At 37.2% G+C, this 15,017-nt stretch overlaps 1 protein-coding gene across 4 annotated transcripts in view; it reads left to right on the forward strand.

Moving 5' to 3' along the window:
• BCL11B (BCL11 transcription factor B) overlaps nucleotides 1-12,574 on the forward strand; it is a 155,898-nt gene extending 143,324 nt beyond the window's left edge. For all 4 annotated transcript variants that reach the window (XM_088149864.1, XM_088149866.1, XM_088149865.1 and 1 more), the window contains one exon: nucleotides 599-12,574. In XM_088149864.1, coding sequence (XP_088005990.1) covers nucleotides 599-2,610 — 2,012 coding nt within the window. In that variant the 3' untranslated portion in view covers nucleotides 2,611-12,574. The remainder of the gene's footprint in view (nucleotides 1-598) is intronic.
• Nucleotides 12,575-15,017: the final 2,443 nt, after the last annotated feature.

The raw sequence follows: 15,017 nt of genomic DNA on the forward strand, positions 1-15,017 counted from the left end.
GTGTATAAATTATTATTGATAAATAAAAAATCTGTATAAAATCTGTCTAAAGGAAGCAGAACATTCATTCTTTTGAAGCTGCATGGCTTTGTAAGATTGTGTACTTGATTTGCTGTTAGATCATATTTCAAAAGAGGGGTTTGTTAAAATCCATTCAAGGGTAAGCTGAGGCAAAATGTATTGTTAAAACAGCTTTTTGACAGAATATACTATACATTTTAACTTGCCTCTGTGATTTCTGTCACTTTTTATACTACCATTGTGTTGTTTAAGAAGCATTAATGGTCTAGACTTTTTTTGTCACATTTTGTCTGAAGAAAGAAATACTTAACTCTAAGTAGTAATAATAGGAGCACTGACTGTTGAATCAACCTCAGAACTGGCATAAAACATGTTCTCCCTGTCAAATGCCTCAACTGCTGAGATTAAGAGGCCTTTCTTACATTTTGGACTATAACACCAATATTAATTGCTTCTAGAAAGCTATACTTGAATCATGTTTATGTTATAACTGTTGAGGATAAAGTTTATTCACAGTGCTCTGGGTTGCTTTTCTAATTATTCTCCCTTTTTCTCTGTCCCTTCTTTTCCTCTGCAGGTAAAGATGAGCCTTCAAGCTATATTTGCACAACATGCAAGCACCCTTTTAATAGCGCTTGGTTCTTGCTTCAGCATGCCCAGAATACACATGGATTCCGCATCTACTTGGAAACTAGCCCTTCAAACAGCTCCCTTACTCCACGCATCACCATCCCTCCTCCTCTGGGACCCGAGACTGTTGCACAGTCCCCGCTGATGAATTTCCTAGGCGACAATAACCCTTTTAGTCTCTTACGAATGACAGGTCCCATCCTGCGTGATCATCCTGGCTTTGGTGAAGGTCGGCTTCCCAACACACCTCCCCTCTTCAGTCCGCCACCTCGTCATCATCTGGATCCACATCGCCTTAGTGCCGAAGAAATGGGGTTAGTTGCCCAGCATCCTAGTGCCTTTGACAGAGTCATGCGTTTAAACCCCATGGCAATTGAGTCGCCCGCGATGGATTTCTCCAGAAGGCTTCGAGAACTGGCAGGAAACAATTCCACCCCACCACCAGTCTCACCCAGTCGCAGCAACCCTATGCATCGCTTGTTGAATCCTTTCCAGCCAAGCCCTAAATCTCCTTTTCTGAACACCCCTCCATTGCCACCAATGCCTCCAAGCAGCACTACGCCTCCTCAGCCTCAGGCAAAAAGTAAGTCCTGTGAATTTTGTGGAAAAACCTTCAAGTTTCAGAGTAATCTCATTGTCCACCGGCGCAGTCACACAGGAGAGAAGCCCTATAAATGCCAACTCTGTGACCATGCTTGTTCCCAAGCCAGCAAGTTAAAACGCCATATGAAAACGCATATGCACAAAGCTGGGTCCATGACAGGGAGGTCTGATGATGGATTGTCTGCCACAAGTTCCCCTGAGCCTGGCACAAGTGAACTTACTGGAGAGGGACTAAAATCTAGTGAGGCAGATTTCAGGAATGAGAGTGATCCTTCTCTAGGCCATGACAATGAAGAAGAAGAGGAGGAAGAAGAGGAGGAAGAAGAGCTGGAAAATGAAAGTCGACCCGAGTCAAGCTTTAGCATGGATTCAGAACTAAGCCGTAACCGAGAGAATGGTTCCAAATCGCTGCCTGATGAAAAATCCCTTGTCCTAGGAAAAGTGATAGAGAATGTAAGCCTTGGTACCATCCAGCAATACAGTGACATGCTGGCTGAAAAGCAGAAAAGAGGTGGCTTCATGAAAAGGTCTTCAGATCAGCGAGATCTCTGCCCTCGAGACCTTTGCCAGAGAGACACAGGTGATGAAGACTCAGTAGCTGGAGAACTTGACCGCACTGAGGAAGGGACAGTGAATGGGAGAAACTTTGGGCCAGGTGAACCCTTCCCAGGGCTGTTCCCTCGCAAGCCCACCCCTATCACAAGCCCCAGTTTAAATAATTCCTCCAAAAGAATAAAGATAGAAAAGGATTTGGACTTGCCACCAGCAACAATAATACCTTCTGAAAATGTTTACTCTCAGTGGCTGGTAGGATACGCAGCATCAAGGCACTTCATGAAGGATCCATTTCTAGGGTTCACAGACTCCCGACAATCCCCCTTTGCGACTTCTTCGGAGCATTCCTCAGAGAATGGAAGCCTGCGTTTCTCTACACCACCAGGTGACATGCTGGATGGTGGTCTCTCAGGGCGCAGTGGGACGGCGAGTGGAGGCAGCACTCCCCATATCAGTGGACCCGGTCCCGGTCGACCCAGTTCAAAGGAAGGACGGCGGAGTGACACGTGCGAATACTGTGGCAAGGTCTTTAAGAACTGCAGTAACTTAACGGTGCATCGCCGGAGCCACACAGGAGAGCGGCCTTACAAATGTGAGCTCTGCAACTATGCATGTGCCCAGAGCAGTAAGCTGACACGTCATATGAAAACGCATGGCCAGATAGGGAAGGAGGTCTACCGCTGCGACATTTGCCAGATGCCCTTCAGTGTTTACAGCACCCTGGAGAAACACATGAAAAAGTGGCATGGCGAACACTTGCTGACAAATGATGTAAAAATTGAGCAGGCAGAAAGAAGTTAAGCCCCCCCTCCCCCACTGGGTTAAAAGCAGGGGTCTAGGTAACATTTAAGTTGTACAGTTTAACTATTGCCAACTGAGAAAAGCTGACCTAACTTGCCTCCACAAACATATCTTAGTGTAACTATGGCAGGTGCCAGAATTTGGCACTTAAATATAACCTGTGTCTACAAAGTTCTATTAAACCTGAGGATTGGTTAAGGCAGTAAAAATTGTGAAGCCTTTTAACTGTGCAATAATTTCTGTATTTATTGGGTTATTTTGTTTTTTTGTTTGTTTTGGCATGTGCAGGTACTTTTTTTTAATACTTTTTTTTTCTTTTAGATTTCCTTTTAAATTTTGTTGGGTATCCCATTCTAGTTTTCCCCAATAGTAACCTGAGATTATTTGCATTACAAGGGGAGATGCATATCAATTTAAATTATAATTTTAGAGGGCCGCTGCTTTGTTGAATCTTATGCTGAGCATGTGTAATTTCTTGTGAAGAAGCCAACATTTTGTTTTTCTTGTTGTTGTTCTTTAAAAAGAAAAAAGAAAATCATTTGAGAATTAGGAAATATTAAATCGTATCGCGGATAACAATCTTAAAATTTTAGCACTTTCTTTTGGATTTGGATTTAAAATTTAGCACTGATGATACCACTTAAAATAGAGGCCTTTATTTAAAATATTATTTTTAACAGATTCTAAAATAAACATTTTGAGAAATAAAAAGAAACGGGCACCAAATTCTCTAAAGGCAGCTATAATAACAAAAGCAATAGCAAAAATTGTGCATTATTTTTAGGGAATTTGTTTTAATGCCTTATCCTTTTTTCTTTTCTGCCATTTCTGTTACACAGTTCATTAAATAAAGAGAAACTGAGAGCCCTGAGAGCTTCATGTGCAAATTTTAGGATGCAAAACACAAAGAAAAGCTTCATTTTTTTGCAGGCATGCCACTTATCCTTGTTCACATTATACATTATTCACATGATAATTGTCACTTGATAACCTGAATATGTACATTTACACTAAGTGACCATTCTATACCAATATGCAGCAACAGACTAGTGTGTGTTTTTAACTGAAAGTAGTTTAATTAGTATACATGTGCGATATATATGTGCATAGAGAAATGCATGTATAATATGGGTAAAATGATATTTTGATTATGACTGCTATTCACTGAAAAACCACCCAATCAGATTAGATGTGCATAAATTTGCTTAGGACTAAACAAAACTTTTGAAGAAAAAGGCTTTTTTTTTAGAATACATTTATATGTTGCAGCAGGTGTTCATTTTAGAGGAATCGTTCTGTGTGTGTGAAATGAAAGGGTACATAGTGCATGCTCTGCACGCAGAAAGTTCCCAGTTCAGTTTTTGACATCCCCAGGTACGGCTGGGAAAGATCCATTCCTGAAATTCTGTAAAATGTTTGTCAGTGTGGACAATGCCAAACTAGATAGATTTACTAGATATCAGACAGCCTGTTTTAGTTGTTAGAGAAAAATGCTTTTCCTTGTGTGATCCTTACTATCTGAGTTTTATAATTATATTTAAAAAATGACTAACAAAAAAAAGTTGCCCAATTAATCATGGATTTATTTATTTACTTTTGGTACAATTGTACTATATGCTGAGAATATTGTTCCTGAGAATAAGCCCTTTTAAGGATCGTGCAATATGCTTCTTCAGGCTGATTAATCAATTAAAGACTGCAGCTCTAAATTTTTATTCATTATCATACCATCAGCTTTCTCAAAATGTTGCCCTGATTAAATAATTATTATTTAATTATAAAATAGGTTAATCCTTTTTCTCTAGTTTATTCCAATATTCTTTTGAAAGGAAATTTCACACAATTTTAACACCTTGCAGCCTTCCATGCAAAGAATTAGTTGCCAGCTAATTAAATAACGTAACAACATGTACTTCAAACAAGATGGACAATAAACAGAATTGCATAGGTGTAGCTATGTCACAGAAAACTAGGCATTCACTTGTTCTGTAATATCCAAGGTTAGTAACTGATTAAAGAACAGAAAACAGCAGGAATAAACCATTATTTACTACAAATAAAAGTTGTGTAATCCGACCCTTCCCCCAAGGATTTGTTCTTGGAACCAGTATTTTTAAACTTACTCATATATGATTTAAAGTTAGGGATGAGCAGTGCAGTAACCAACTGGCTGATGACATTTCAGTATTTTAGGTGGTTAAAACAAGGGACTGCAAAGGGCTCTAATAGAACTCTTCAAAATGCATAACTGGGCAGTAAGATGGTCACTGCAGTTCAGTATAAAAAGTATAATACGATGTACTTTTTATTCCTATTTGATGGTATTTTTATGGGGTATAGCTGGCACAGACTGATCCAGGAAATGGATTTTACAAATAGTGATAGGCAGCTTAGTGAAAACATTGAGCCGGTGTGCAGCTCCTATAAAAGTCATATTCCATGGTGGAGATGATTAGAAAAGGAATAAAAATAAATAAAAGTCCTGATATTGTTATATCTTTATAAAGATACATATAGTAAGTATCTTCATGTTTGACGTCTGTGTATGTTTCTGGCCACAGCATCTCAAAAAATCATACTGGAAAATGTGCATGAAAGCCAACAAAATTATCAAGGGGCAAGAGCAGTTGCTCTATGAGGAAACATTACATCTGGGACTTTTTAGCTTAGATAAAAACAAGTAACTTGGGAGAAAACAAACATGTATAAAATTATGCCTGCTGTAGGGAAGTTTTTCTTTCAGTTATTAGAATCAGGATTATCCAGTAAGGTTGAATATTGTGAGATTCAGTATAAATTAAATCTGCTGTTACACAATACAGTGATTTCCCCTCCCTTCCAATCTATATGCCAAGTGGTTTAGGGATTTGGTATAGGATTTCTTTATCCATGACTAGTAAGACATGATGGCTTTAAATTATTTCCTGAATCAAAGATGGTATGCTTCAGAACATCAGTTGCTGTGGAACATAAGCAAGAGGTGCCATGGGGTTCATGTCTTACAAATAGGATTCCCAGAGATATCTAGCTGTCCTCTGTAAGAAGAGAGAGCAGGACTTTTCAGTATGGTTCTTCTTACATGGTTTAATGTATTATTTTTTTCTCTAATTGGGGAGAATCTTACTTGGGATGTGTGTTAAGGGAAGGTATAGTTAAGTGTGGTAAGAGAAAACTAATGACTTCCAGTGTCATTAGAGCACTCTGAACCCCTGGATGTAGGAAAAACAAAGGAGAATATAGGGTCCCTGCTTACAGAGCATATAGCTCCAGAACGCACAAGGAAGTGAACTAAAGCAGATACTTCCCCTTCAGTCTCACCTCAGGAACAGTTCTTTACCTGTTTCAAATATGGCAGTTTTACCTGCTTCAGATACAGCAGTTACTGTTCCAAGGACTTCATCATCTCCAAAATCAATTCCCAATATTTCTATAAATCACACAGAGATTTACAGCTTCACTGTAGGATGCCTTAATTTCTGTTCTGGCATTAGTCTCTATGTTACCATAATTGTATAGAGAAAAAGCAGGGCCATACCTGCTGGTTATATTTCCTCTGAGCTGATGCCTGTTCTGCTCTCTGTAAGTTATGGAAGCACTTCTTGAAGGAAGTCTGCTCTGCTCAGACAGGCTCAATCTATGATGTAGAACTCTGATGGAGAGAATTCTAAATCAGGAGACATTCAGGGCATTTGAAAAGTGCCTTTATACACATGCATTTCTATCACCTGGAATGCACGGGAGAAGAATCAACAGAGTTCTTGTGAGATCATCTGCAGTCTTCCTCAGGCTTCTAGGATAATGCTTAAATTGGGCTCATATTTAAAGTGCATCTCCCTTTGAAACAGCCAACTTAAAAGAACAACTGATTGAACAGTGAGATTATATGGCCCCCTAACTTTGCCCAGTATTTAGCAGATACCAACTAGCATAACATCCAACACCCTAATAGTTGCCTTAGAAACAGCCTACCAGCCACATATGGTAGTTCGCCAAAGGCTTCTTGTTTTGGCTGCTTGCCGGAGATACAGAAGCAGAGATTTTCAAGTACCTGGCAGGTCCTTACATTGCTGGTGATTTGTAGTCAGCTTGTACAGATTTCTAACTAATGGCATGCTGAAGCCAATACATAAGGCCGCTAATCATCACAGTTAAACACTCATGGGAATGCTTGTAAGAATATTAGACCTCAAGATCAGAACGTAAACAGCATTTTCTTTTAAAAAGTTGCTCTTGCATGGTTGCATAAAACAGGACACAACTTTCTAGACTAGTTTTTAAACTAGTGCAAGAGGGGAGTAGACATGAGGCAGATCTTGGCCACAAAAAAGTAGTGAAAGTATAGCTCTAGGTTTTGATTGGCCCACAGGTATACTCACACTGGCTTATGTGGCCAATAACTCTACATTAAACACAGCAACGTTTTTATTGTCACTGTAGCCATTTCATCAAAATGTGTGGGGAAAGTGGAAAAATTAAAATCTCTACAGGAGCTTCTAAAAATGTTTGAAAAAGTAAAAACAAAATACACTTCTCCATTGAGTGCATTAATAGTTTGCAGTTGAAATCTGACAATAAACCTTTTCATTGAACTTCAGCAGAAAATGATAGGAGGTTCATAACCAACAGTGATAGGCATAGTAGGTACAGCTGCTATTATATAAGGATCAACTGTGAACTGATGAGGCATTTTTCCATTAAAATTAAAATATTCTCATATAATGCACAGTTGTGTTATTGTAAAGAAAATAGGCCAAAATTTACAGATCACAGTCTTTTAGGCATCTGCCATTTAAATAACCTGTAAGCATTAAATTTGTTAGGGAGGTTTTAAATTTTGCAGTCTTTCAAATGGTACTGAAATGAAAGATGTTAAATTTCAGTAAACTCTGTGTTTGAAATTGCAGTTCTGAGTCCTTTAAAACAAAATTTAAAACACAATTTCTTTATAAATTCTGAATTTATACAATTATGAAAATTCTTCATAATTTCTGTAATTAAAACTTTCTGCCATTCTAAATAAGGTGTTTGGGGGGGTGTTTTTTAATTTCGCATTTTTTAAAAAAAATATTATTTGTATATTTGTTTTGCCACATACATTTCAGTCCCATTTTACACATTGCATAGAGTTATTGGAGATACTTCATTTCTATTAAATCTCTTTTTCAGTTAAATTATAAATGATAGATAGAGGTTCCTTCATTGGGAGGCGCTGAAATGTTCCCTGAATTTTACTGAAGTCACTGATCACTTCACTGTTATTTCTGTTTGAATATTTTATTTGGAAACCCTTTTAATTCTGAACCTTCACTTGGTTAATAACATTTATTTGAAGAAGAAAAAAATATTGTAGTCGAATTTATTCACTTGCTTTGCTTTTCTGTTTTTAGTTCCATGGTTCTTCTGAGGGAAGCATGGACAGTGGCTAGAAGAGATACAGGTTCTTCTTCATTTTCTTCTCTTCAACTTGAGTATTTTGACTGAGAGCAAAGCCTAATTTCTCTAACTGACATGTTAATTGATCAGACATGGAACAATGTGATTTCCCCTACTTACAATGGTCATTTCATCCTGACATATAACACTTTTTTTGTGAGCATACCGCAGCTCTAATTCATTGCTGTTCTTTTAGACTTTCAGATCAGAACAGGTGCCCTCAGCTGAAATGTCAGTCCTTATCTGTGCCTGTGTGTGCACACACACATGCGGACACAAAGATACACACATCTTCATAACCTGAGATTTTCTAGGGAACAATTTGAAAACCCCCGATATAGTTAGTATACATTACTATAAAAGTTACATTTTGATTCTGTTGACCCGCACTTTAAAGCTATTTTTGTTGGTTGGTTTGTTTGTTTGCATTGAAGACCAGTGGCTTCTGAACAAGAAATTACAGCATTTTTGTCATTGCTTGGCCCAGAGATGGGTGAAACTATTAAAGGGGGACATCTGAGATTAAGTGTCAGTGTTGCTAAGCATGGCATTCACAATACTGGCACTATAAAAAAAACTAATAATTTATTGGACAGTTTTTCTACTGCCATTTCAATTTGATGTGAGTGCCTTGAAAACTGATCTTCCTATTTCAGTCTCTTGAGACACATGCAAACAATTTTTGTGAAATGAAAAGACTTTTCAAAAAAGGTAGAACAAGAAAGGTATGTTCTTTAGATTAAAAAACAAAGAGCCACATTTACGTTAAAAAAAAAAAGCCTGGTTGAAGATAGTGGACATGAAAATGCCATAAGACCCAATCAAATGAAGATGTATATCCAGCACAACTTCGGACATCCATTTGCTGAATTATTCTCAGCCTTTCTCTTCTTTTTCAGGACAACGCTGCTTAGGAAATGGAATGGAAATGATTTACTGCTGAATTAAAACTCAAATGACACAAATTGCAAGTTGTTATCATTGAATGAAAAAAAAAATTCAGGAACAACGGCTAATTTTTTAAAAAGTTAAATTTAGTGCACTCTGTCTTAAAATACGTTTACAGTATTGAATACATACAAGGGTAAAAAAATGTGTGTATGTGTGTTTGAGCAATCTCTTTTTTTTTCAAAGTTTGCTTAATAGGTTATTAAAAATGCCATAATGGCCATGTGTATATTGTTTTCTTTTGGTGACGGGGTTTTAGTATATATTATATATATTAAAATTTCTTGATTACTGTAAAAGTGGACCAGTATTTGTAATAATGGAGAATGCCTGGGCATTTTACAAAACCAGAAAGAAAAAAAAAACTTTTCTCTTTTTTCCTTGAAAATGTTGCAGTAAAATTTAAATGGTGGGTCTATAAAATTTGTTCTTGTCACTGTAACTGTAAAGTCTGAGTTTTAGTATTTTTTTTTCTGCCTTGGGTGTTGAATTTTTATTTCAAGAAAAAATGTATAGAAACTTGTATTTGGGGATTAAAAGGTGACTGCTACACCATGTAGAAAAAGTACGTAGAAAAAAAATGCTTAATATTGTTATTGCTTTGCAGATTAAAAAAAAAAATCACATTTCTGACCTGTACCTATTTTTATCTCTTCCTCCCTTCCCCACCTTCTCCCTATCCTCTTCTTCTGGAATGAATATTGATATTGGTTGATTCATATAATGTAGGCACTTGCTGTATTTTTACTGGAACTTGTAATTTTTTAACTGTACGCTTGTCCTTTTAAAGGGATTTAATGTACTTTTTTGTTAGTGAATTTGGAAATAAAAATAAAAACAAACAAACAGGCTGCCATAATATATTTTTTTAATTTGGCAGGATAAAATAGTAAAAAAAATTTGTATGTCAAGACCTTATTGTACAGAAGAAGGTAAAATAAAAGGGTTGTTTGACGACCTGAGGGTAAAAGAAACAAAACAATTATTATTTTTAATTATTTGGGGGGATAGGGGTGTTAAGTTTTGTTTCATTTTAAATTTTTGTTCACTATTTTAGTTGTGTGCATGTATATATATAAATATATATAAATATTTTTTTCTGTCAGAAATGGCCTACAAAAAACTGCTGTTCCTTCAAGGCAGTAATAACTTCGAAGCTGCCTGGACCCCTTGTATCAAGGCCTTCCCAGGTATAGTTGAACTAGATGGTTGGCTGTTGTCTGTTGTTAGAGGAAATTTCATTTTTGTGAACTTGTTTGACTTAACATTCCACAGTTCCCCTCACCCCAAAGGGAGGTGGCTTTTTCCTGGCAAATGTAAGCTTTCTGGCTATGTTCCATAAAACTGATATGTGTGTTTAAGATATCCAGTGATACTGAATTAGATAGCACTGCATCTCCTGAGGGATGAAGTGGTCTGTATGCTGTCCTCCTCTCATCCCTGAACAGATGGTATCACTCTGTCAACTGTCGGTTAAGGGGATGTGTAACCAGACCTCAGCTCACCCAACCGTGCAAGTTTTACTACTATGTAAAGCCCCCTTTCCTTCGGAGGGGCCTGATCTGGAGACTTTATGGGATCAGGGTACCTGTTCATTATCATCTTCTACCCTATCCTCTTCACAGCTTTCAGGTGAAGTCATTTTAAAAGGGAAAAAAGAAGAAAGAGCAGCATTCTGTTGAGTACAACTGTGAATTGCAGTGGAGTAAAAATTGGTCCAGGCGCATCCTACTTTTTTTTTTCTCCCTGTAAGAAAGGGACCATTGTACAGGTTTTGCCAGTCTGTGTTCTTTTGTCTGCTTTGCTGCTGCCGTTGACTCCTAATTGTACATTCCATAAATTTTCCAAATATTTGAAGGACTAGGATGAAATTCTGTACTTGTTTTATTGACTAAGGTATGTTTCCCTCCTTCCATCTTTTATTTTATTTGGGTGGAATAAGGCAGGGAGAAATTACTGAAGGGTGGTGAAAAAGCTACTGATAACTTTACTTAAGGGAGTTCTGGTGATGTTATGAAAAACATCATTGAGAGGAACTGATCATGAAAATACACACACACACACTCACACACACACTATAGATTTAGATCTAAAATCTCCTCTGTTGGCAAGAGGGCTTTTCCTGCCCATGAGAGGTTCTTTGTGCAGTGGAGAGATCCTACTGATGGAAAGCTGGATCTTGATTAATTCTTCTTCCGCCAGCAGTCTATTTTGCCCTCTCCGCATTTTCTTCCACCCCTGATGGCATCTTTCCCTAAATTAGGGGCAGTGAACAAAAAGGGAATAGACAAGGATCACGTCCCCTCTTGCTGTCACGGAAAAACTCCAAATGTAACTCTGCTCAGGAAATGCTACTGCCAGGAAAAGAAGCTGCATCTAACCCATTTTATTCTCTCTCTTCCAAATTAGGGATAAAATCATGCTAAAAAAAATCCATTGTGGAAAAACAATTCACTGGATATATTTCTAGTGAACATCAAAGAACAGATAATAAATTCAACTTCATACAGGCATATTCCACAGTATTTTGTACATTTGACTTTCTTTAATTGGGATATGCCCCGTGAATTCTTCTGGAATATTTTTGGTGAAAATCAGGGTTATAATTTTCATTCCTAAATGCCAGTTTCACCCAAAATGTATTCTGTAATCAAGTGAGTTCACATATCTGTCACTAAGGGTACCACATAATCCTTTTCATTTTAGATGAACTCAATTCTGAACCACCAGCAGCTGTGACTTGAATAGCTGAGAACCCAACATGTGGTACTCTAAAGCACAAATGTTATATTCAGTGAAAGAATGATGACCCCTCCCTTTCTGCTTTTAGGATTCCGGCTTTACAAGGCCATAAGCACAATGTGGCGGACATATCCTAGTTATCTCTGCTGTTACAACTGGTGTTACACTGGTAAAATTGAAAAATCAATTTTGGTTAAGTCAGAATTATTCCATACTGCAAGCCTGTCCCACACTTTTTAAAATTCATTCACAGAGCTTTTCTGGAGTGACATTAAAAAAAAAAAGGATGTAAAATAAAAAATTGAGTTGTACTTTTTGTATATTTCATGACTTCAGTATTTCATCCTAGTCCTGATCACAGTCCAAGGTTTTGTTTTCACAGGCAAACTCATTTTATGGTGCTCTTTGTATTTTAGAATTGCAAAGCAAAGTACTGTTGATTTCAGTTGTTTGCATTTGTACCAGCAAGTAAACTATTTTTATTACCTTTTTCTATTTCTTATTGTATGAGCTTTTGTTGTTTACTTGGAGGTTTTGTCTTTTACAACAAGTTTGGAACTATTTATTATTGCTTGGTAATTGTGCTCCATTTAAAAAAATAGGAGCACATTTTCTATTATGGATACAAATGTTGAGATGACAGGAGGTCATTTCAATATCACTTAGTAAAATATTTATTGTTCCTTTTATTCTCTGTACAAGACTTTTGGCCTCTTTTCTCCCCTTACTGTCACATTGTTGAGTTCAGCATGTGTCTACCATTTCATTTGTACGCTCATTCAAAACAACGTTTGTTCCAGTTTCAAGTTATAAAAAATAATAAATTGGACATTTGACATGATCTCCAAATATTGTCTTTACTGCTTATTTGGATTTGGAAGGAGTTAGCATGGATTGAAAGGAAGACATTTTGTTTAATTAAAAAATCATTTTAGACCCCAGTTTTTTGGGGGGGAGGGTTGTTAAAATACATTGCTGAGCTGCTTGTTATGCAACACCCCCAGAACACTATTTCAACATGGAAGTGTACTTTCAAATTTACTTGTAAGAACACTCCTTCACTTTCTCTTCTTGCTTTTGTGTACATGTGGATAAAAAGAAAGTTTTACATCTGAAGGCAAAGTAAAGTCATGGTTACTTTGAAGAGACTCAAGTAATTGGTTCTAAGGCTTTTCCTTGTAGTACAAGGGGTCTGTGTAATTTATTGGACTTCATATTCAAACTTTATTTATTTATTTATTTATTTATTTATTTATTTATTTATTTATAGTATTTATATAATCATTCAACTCAGACAACTGACATTACTAAAAAAATTATAAAAAATATAAAAACACATTAAAAGACAGTAAAATGGTGATCAGGGCTGAACTCCTCAAAGTTGAGACTCTACTCGTCCTGGCCCAAAGGCCAGGACTTAACTGTCCTCCCAAATGCCTCATGGCTTTATACCATCTAGTAGAGTTAAGAGAATGGGAGTGTATGGGGTGCACAGTCTTCAGCATTAAAATGATTGCTAGGGGAGTAAGAGTTAAGAGGACTTTTCACATTCTAGTAAATATGCTTAAACACATAGTTTTGATGAAGGAGCAGCCTAAAGAATATCAGAAACTGAGAAAGAATTGTGCTCTGAGTTAAAGAGGGAATAAGAAGCAGAATATTGGAGTGAACTTTTATTGTACAAACACAACAGAGTAAGCCAAGAAACACTGTGCGTGTGTGCGTATGCAGGGTGCCTGGGGTAGATAGATAAAACTGTTAAGGTCATTCCAGAAAGGAGGTTGAAGAAGCCCTACTGAGAATGGAAGGCTAAGATATCAGGAAAATATCAGTAGTAGCCTTTAACCTGGAGGTAGGGAAACTGGCCCTCTGGATGTGAAATATCACAACATCCTTTACCATTAGCAATGTTGCCTGGGGCTGTATGAGTTGTATTATATAAAAGGATTTGGATTCTCATCCCTCTCCTTCACAAAACCTGAAGAGCCAATAAGAGGTGGGGAGGAGAGAAAGCATTGAATGTGGAGATCATGGATGGCTAATGTACATGAAAAGGCAGAATTCACATTGGGATTATGACAGGGGTCATTATTTTTTCCCATTCTGATATCCTGCAGTGGTTGGGATTCAGCACCATTTAAGATTTCTTAAACGATGCAGGGTAATAAAGATGGATGTTTATGTAATTTTGTCTACATGGTTTCAGTATTATTCCTAAATTAGCAAGCAATGTACCCGTCCATGATGGTGATGGTGACCTTTCCTAAAAAAGGAAAGACGCTAGGCTTTGAGTTACTTTGTATGAGGCCTGTTGACTTCAGCTCTGATTCTGTATAACTTGGCAACAGGGGGATTCACAACAGGCATGATTCAATTCAAGCTTGTGTTTTGAGATTCAAGAGCAACCTGATCCAATCTGAGTTGCTTTGAAATTTGATTTGGGGTAAAAATTCATCCACAGTCTATAATGGGAAAAATTCAAAGATATTTCATTTTTTGGTAGAATGGGATGAATATAACAGGAAAGGCAAATGTTTTAAAGGACATTAACTGAGTCCAGCTTTAGTTGGGAACCTTCAAAGGTGTTACAACAATACATTTTTAAATATCTCCCCTCCACTTCTTTCAGGGCAGAAAAATGGATGAAGAGAAGACAACACAACAGCTTTCCTTTTAATAATGTGATCAGGGAGACAACATATATGATAGTTTACAAAGCAGTGCAGGTTGCTAAATCAGGGCATTTTCAAATAAATGTAAACAAATCTAATTGCACTAACCCCATACACCATATATCCACAGTGCTCTAAAAGCATGTGAATTGATGGTAGAATGAACCTGAAATAGTTGTAAAAATTGACATTAAAAAACAAAACCCAGAATGAAAGAAGGTCTTGGTACTACTGACCATCTGCGTCCCATACTGGACAGAACCCTTTCCTCAGAGGCATACTAATATACTGTGAGAAAAATGAATCTGGGTGAAAAAGACAAGTTTTTAGAGGCCTCAGATGAACGGGATCGTCTTAATAAGATTGAAACATAAAGGCATGTGGAAGCATCCTTGAAGCTGATGTGAACCAGGCCGGTTGTAAACTCCTTATCACAAACATTCCCATAGCAACCTGGGCATCTGCCCTGAGGGAAGATGCCTTCTTCCTGGCATTTGGCACCTTGAACTAATTTGTTTCTTCTTCTCTGTGACAGGATTGTTTTACTAGCAGATAACAGAGGGGCAGAGAGTAACTTGAGAACTATTGCCTATTTAGGTATGCCTGCATCAT

The sequence above is a fragment of the Python bivittatus genome, unplaced genomic scaffold (assembly GCF_059951505.1).
Source record: "Python bivittatus isolate LINGU-HERP-01145 unplaced genomic scaffold, Pbiv_v1 ctg000580_np1212, whole genome shotgun sequence".
NCBI lineage: Eukaryota > Metazoa > Chordata > Lepidosauria > Squamata > Pythonidae > Python > Python bivittatus.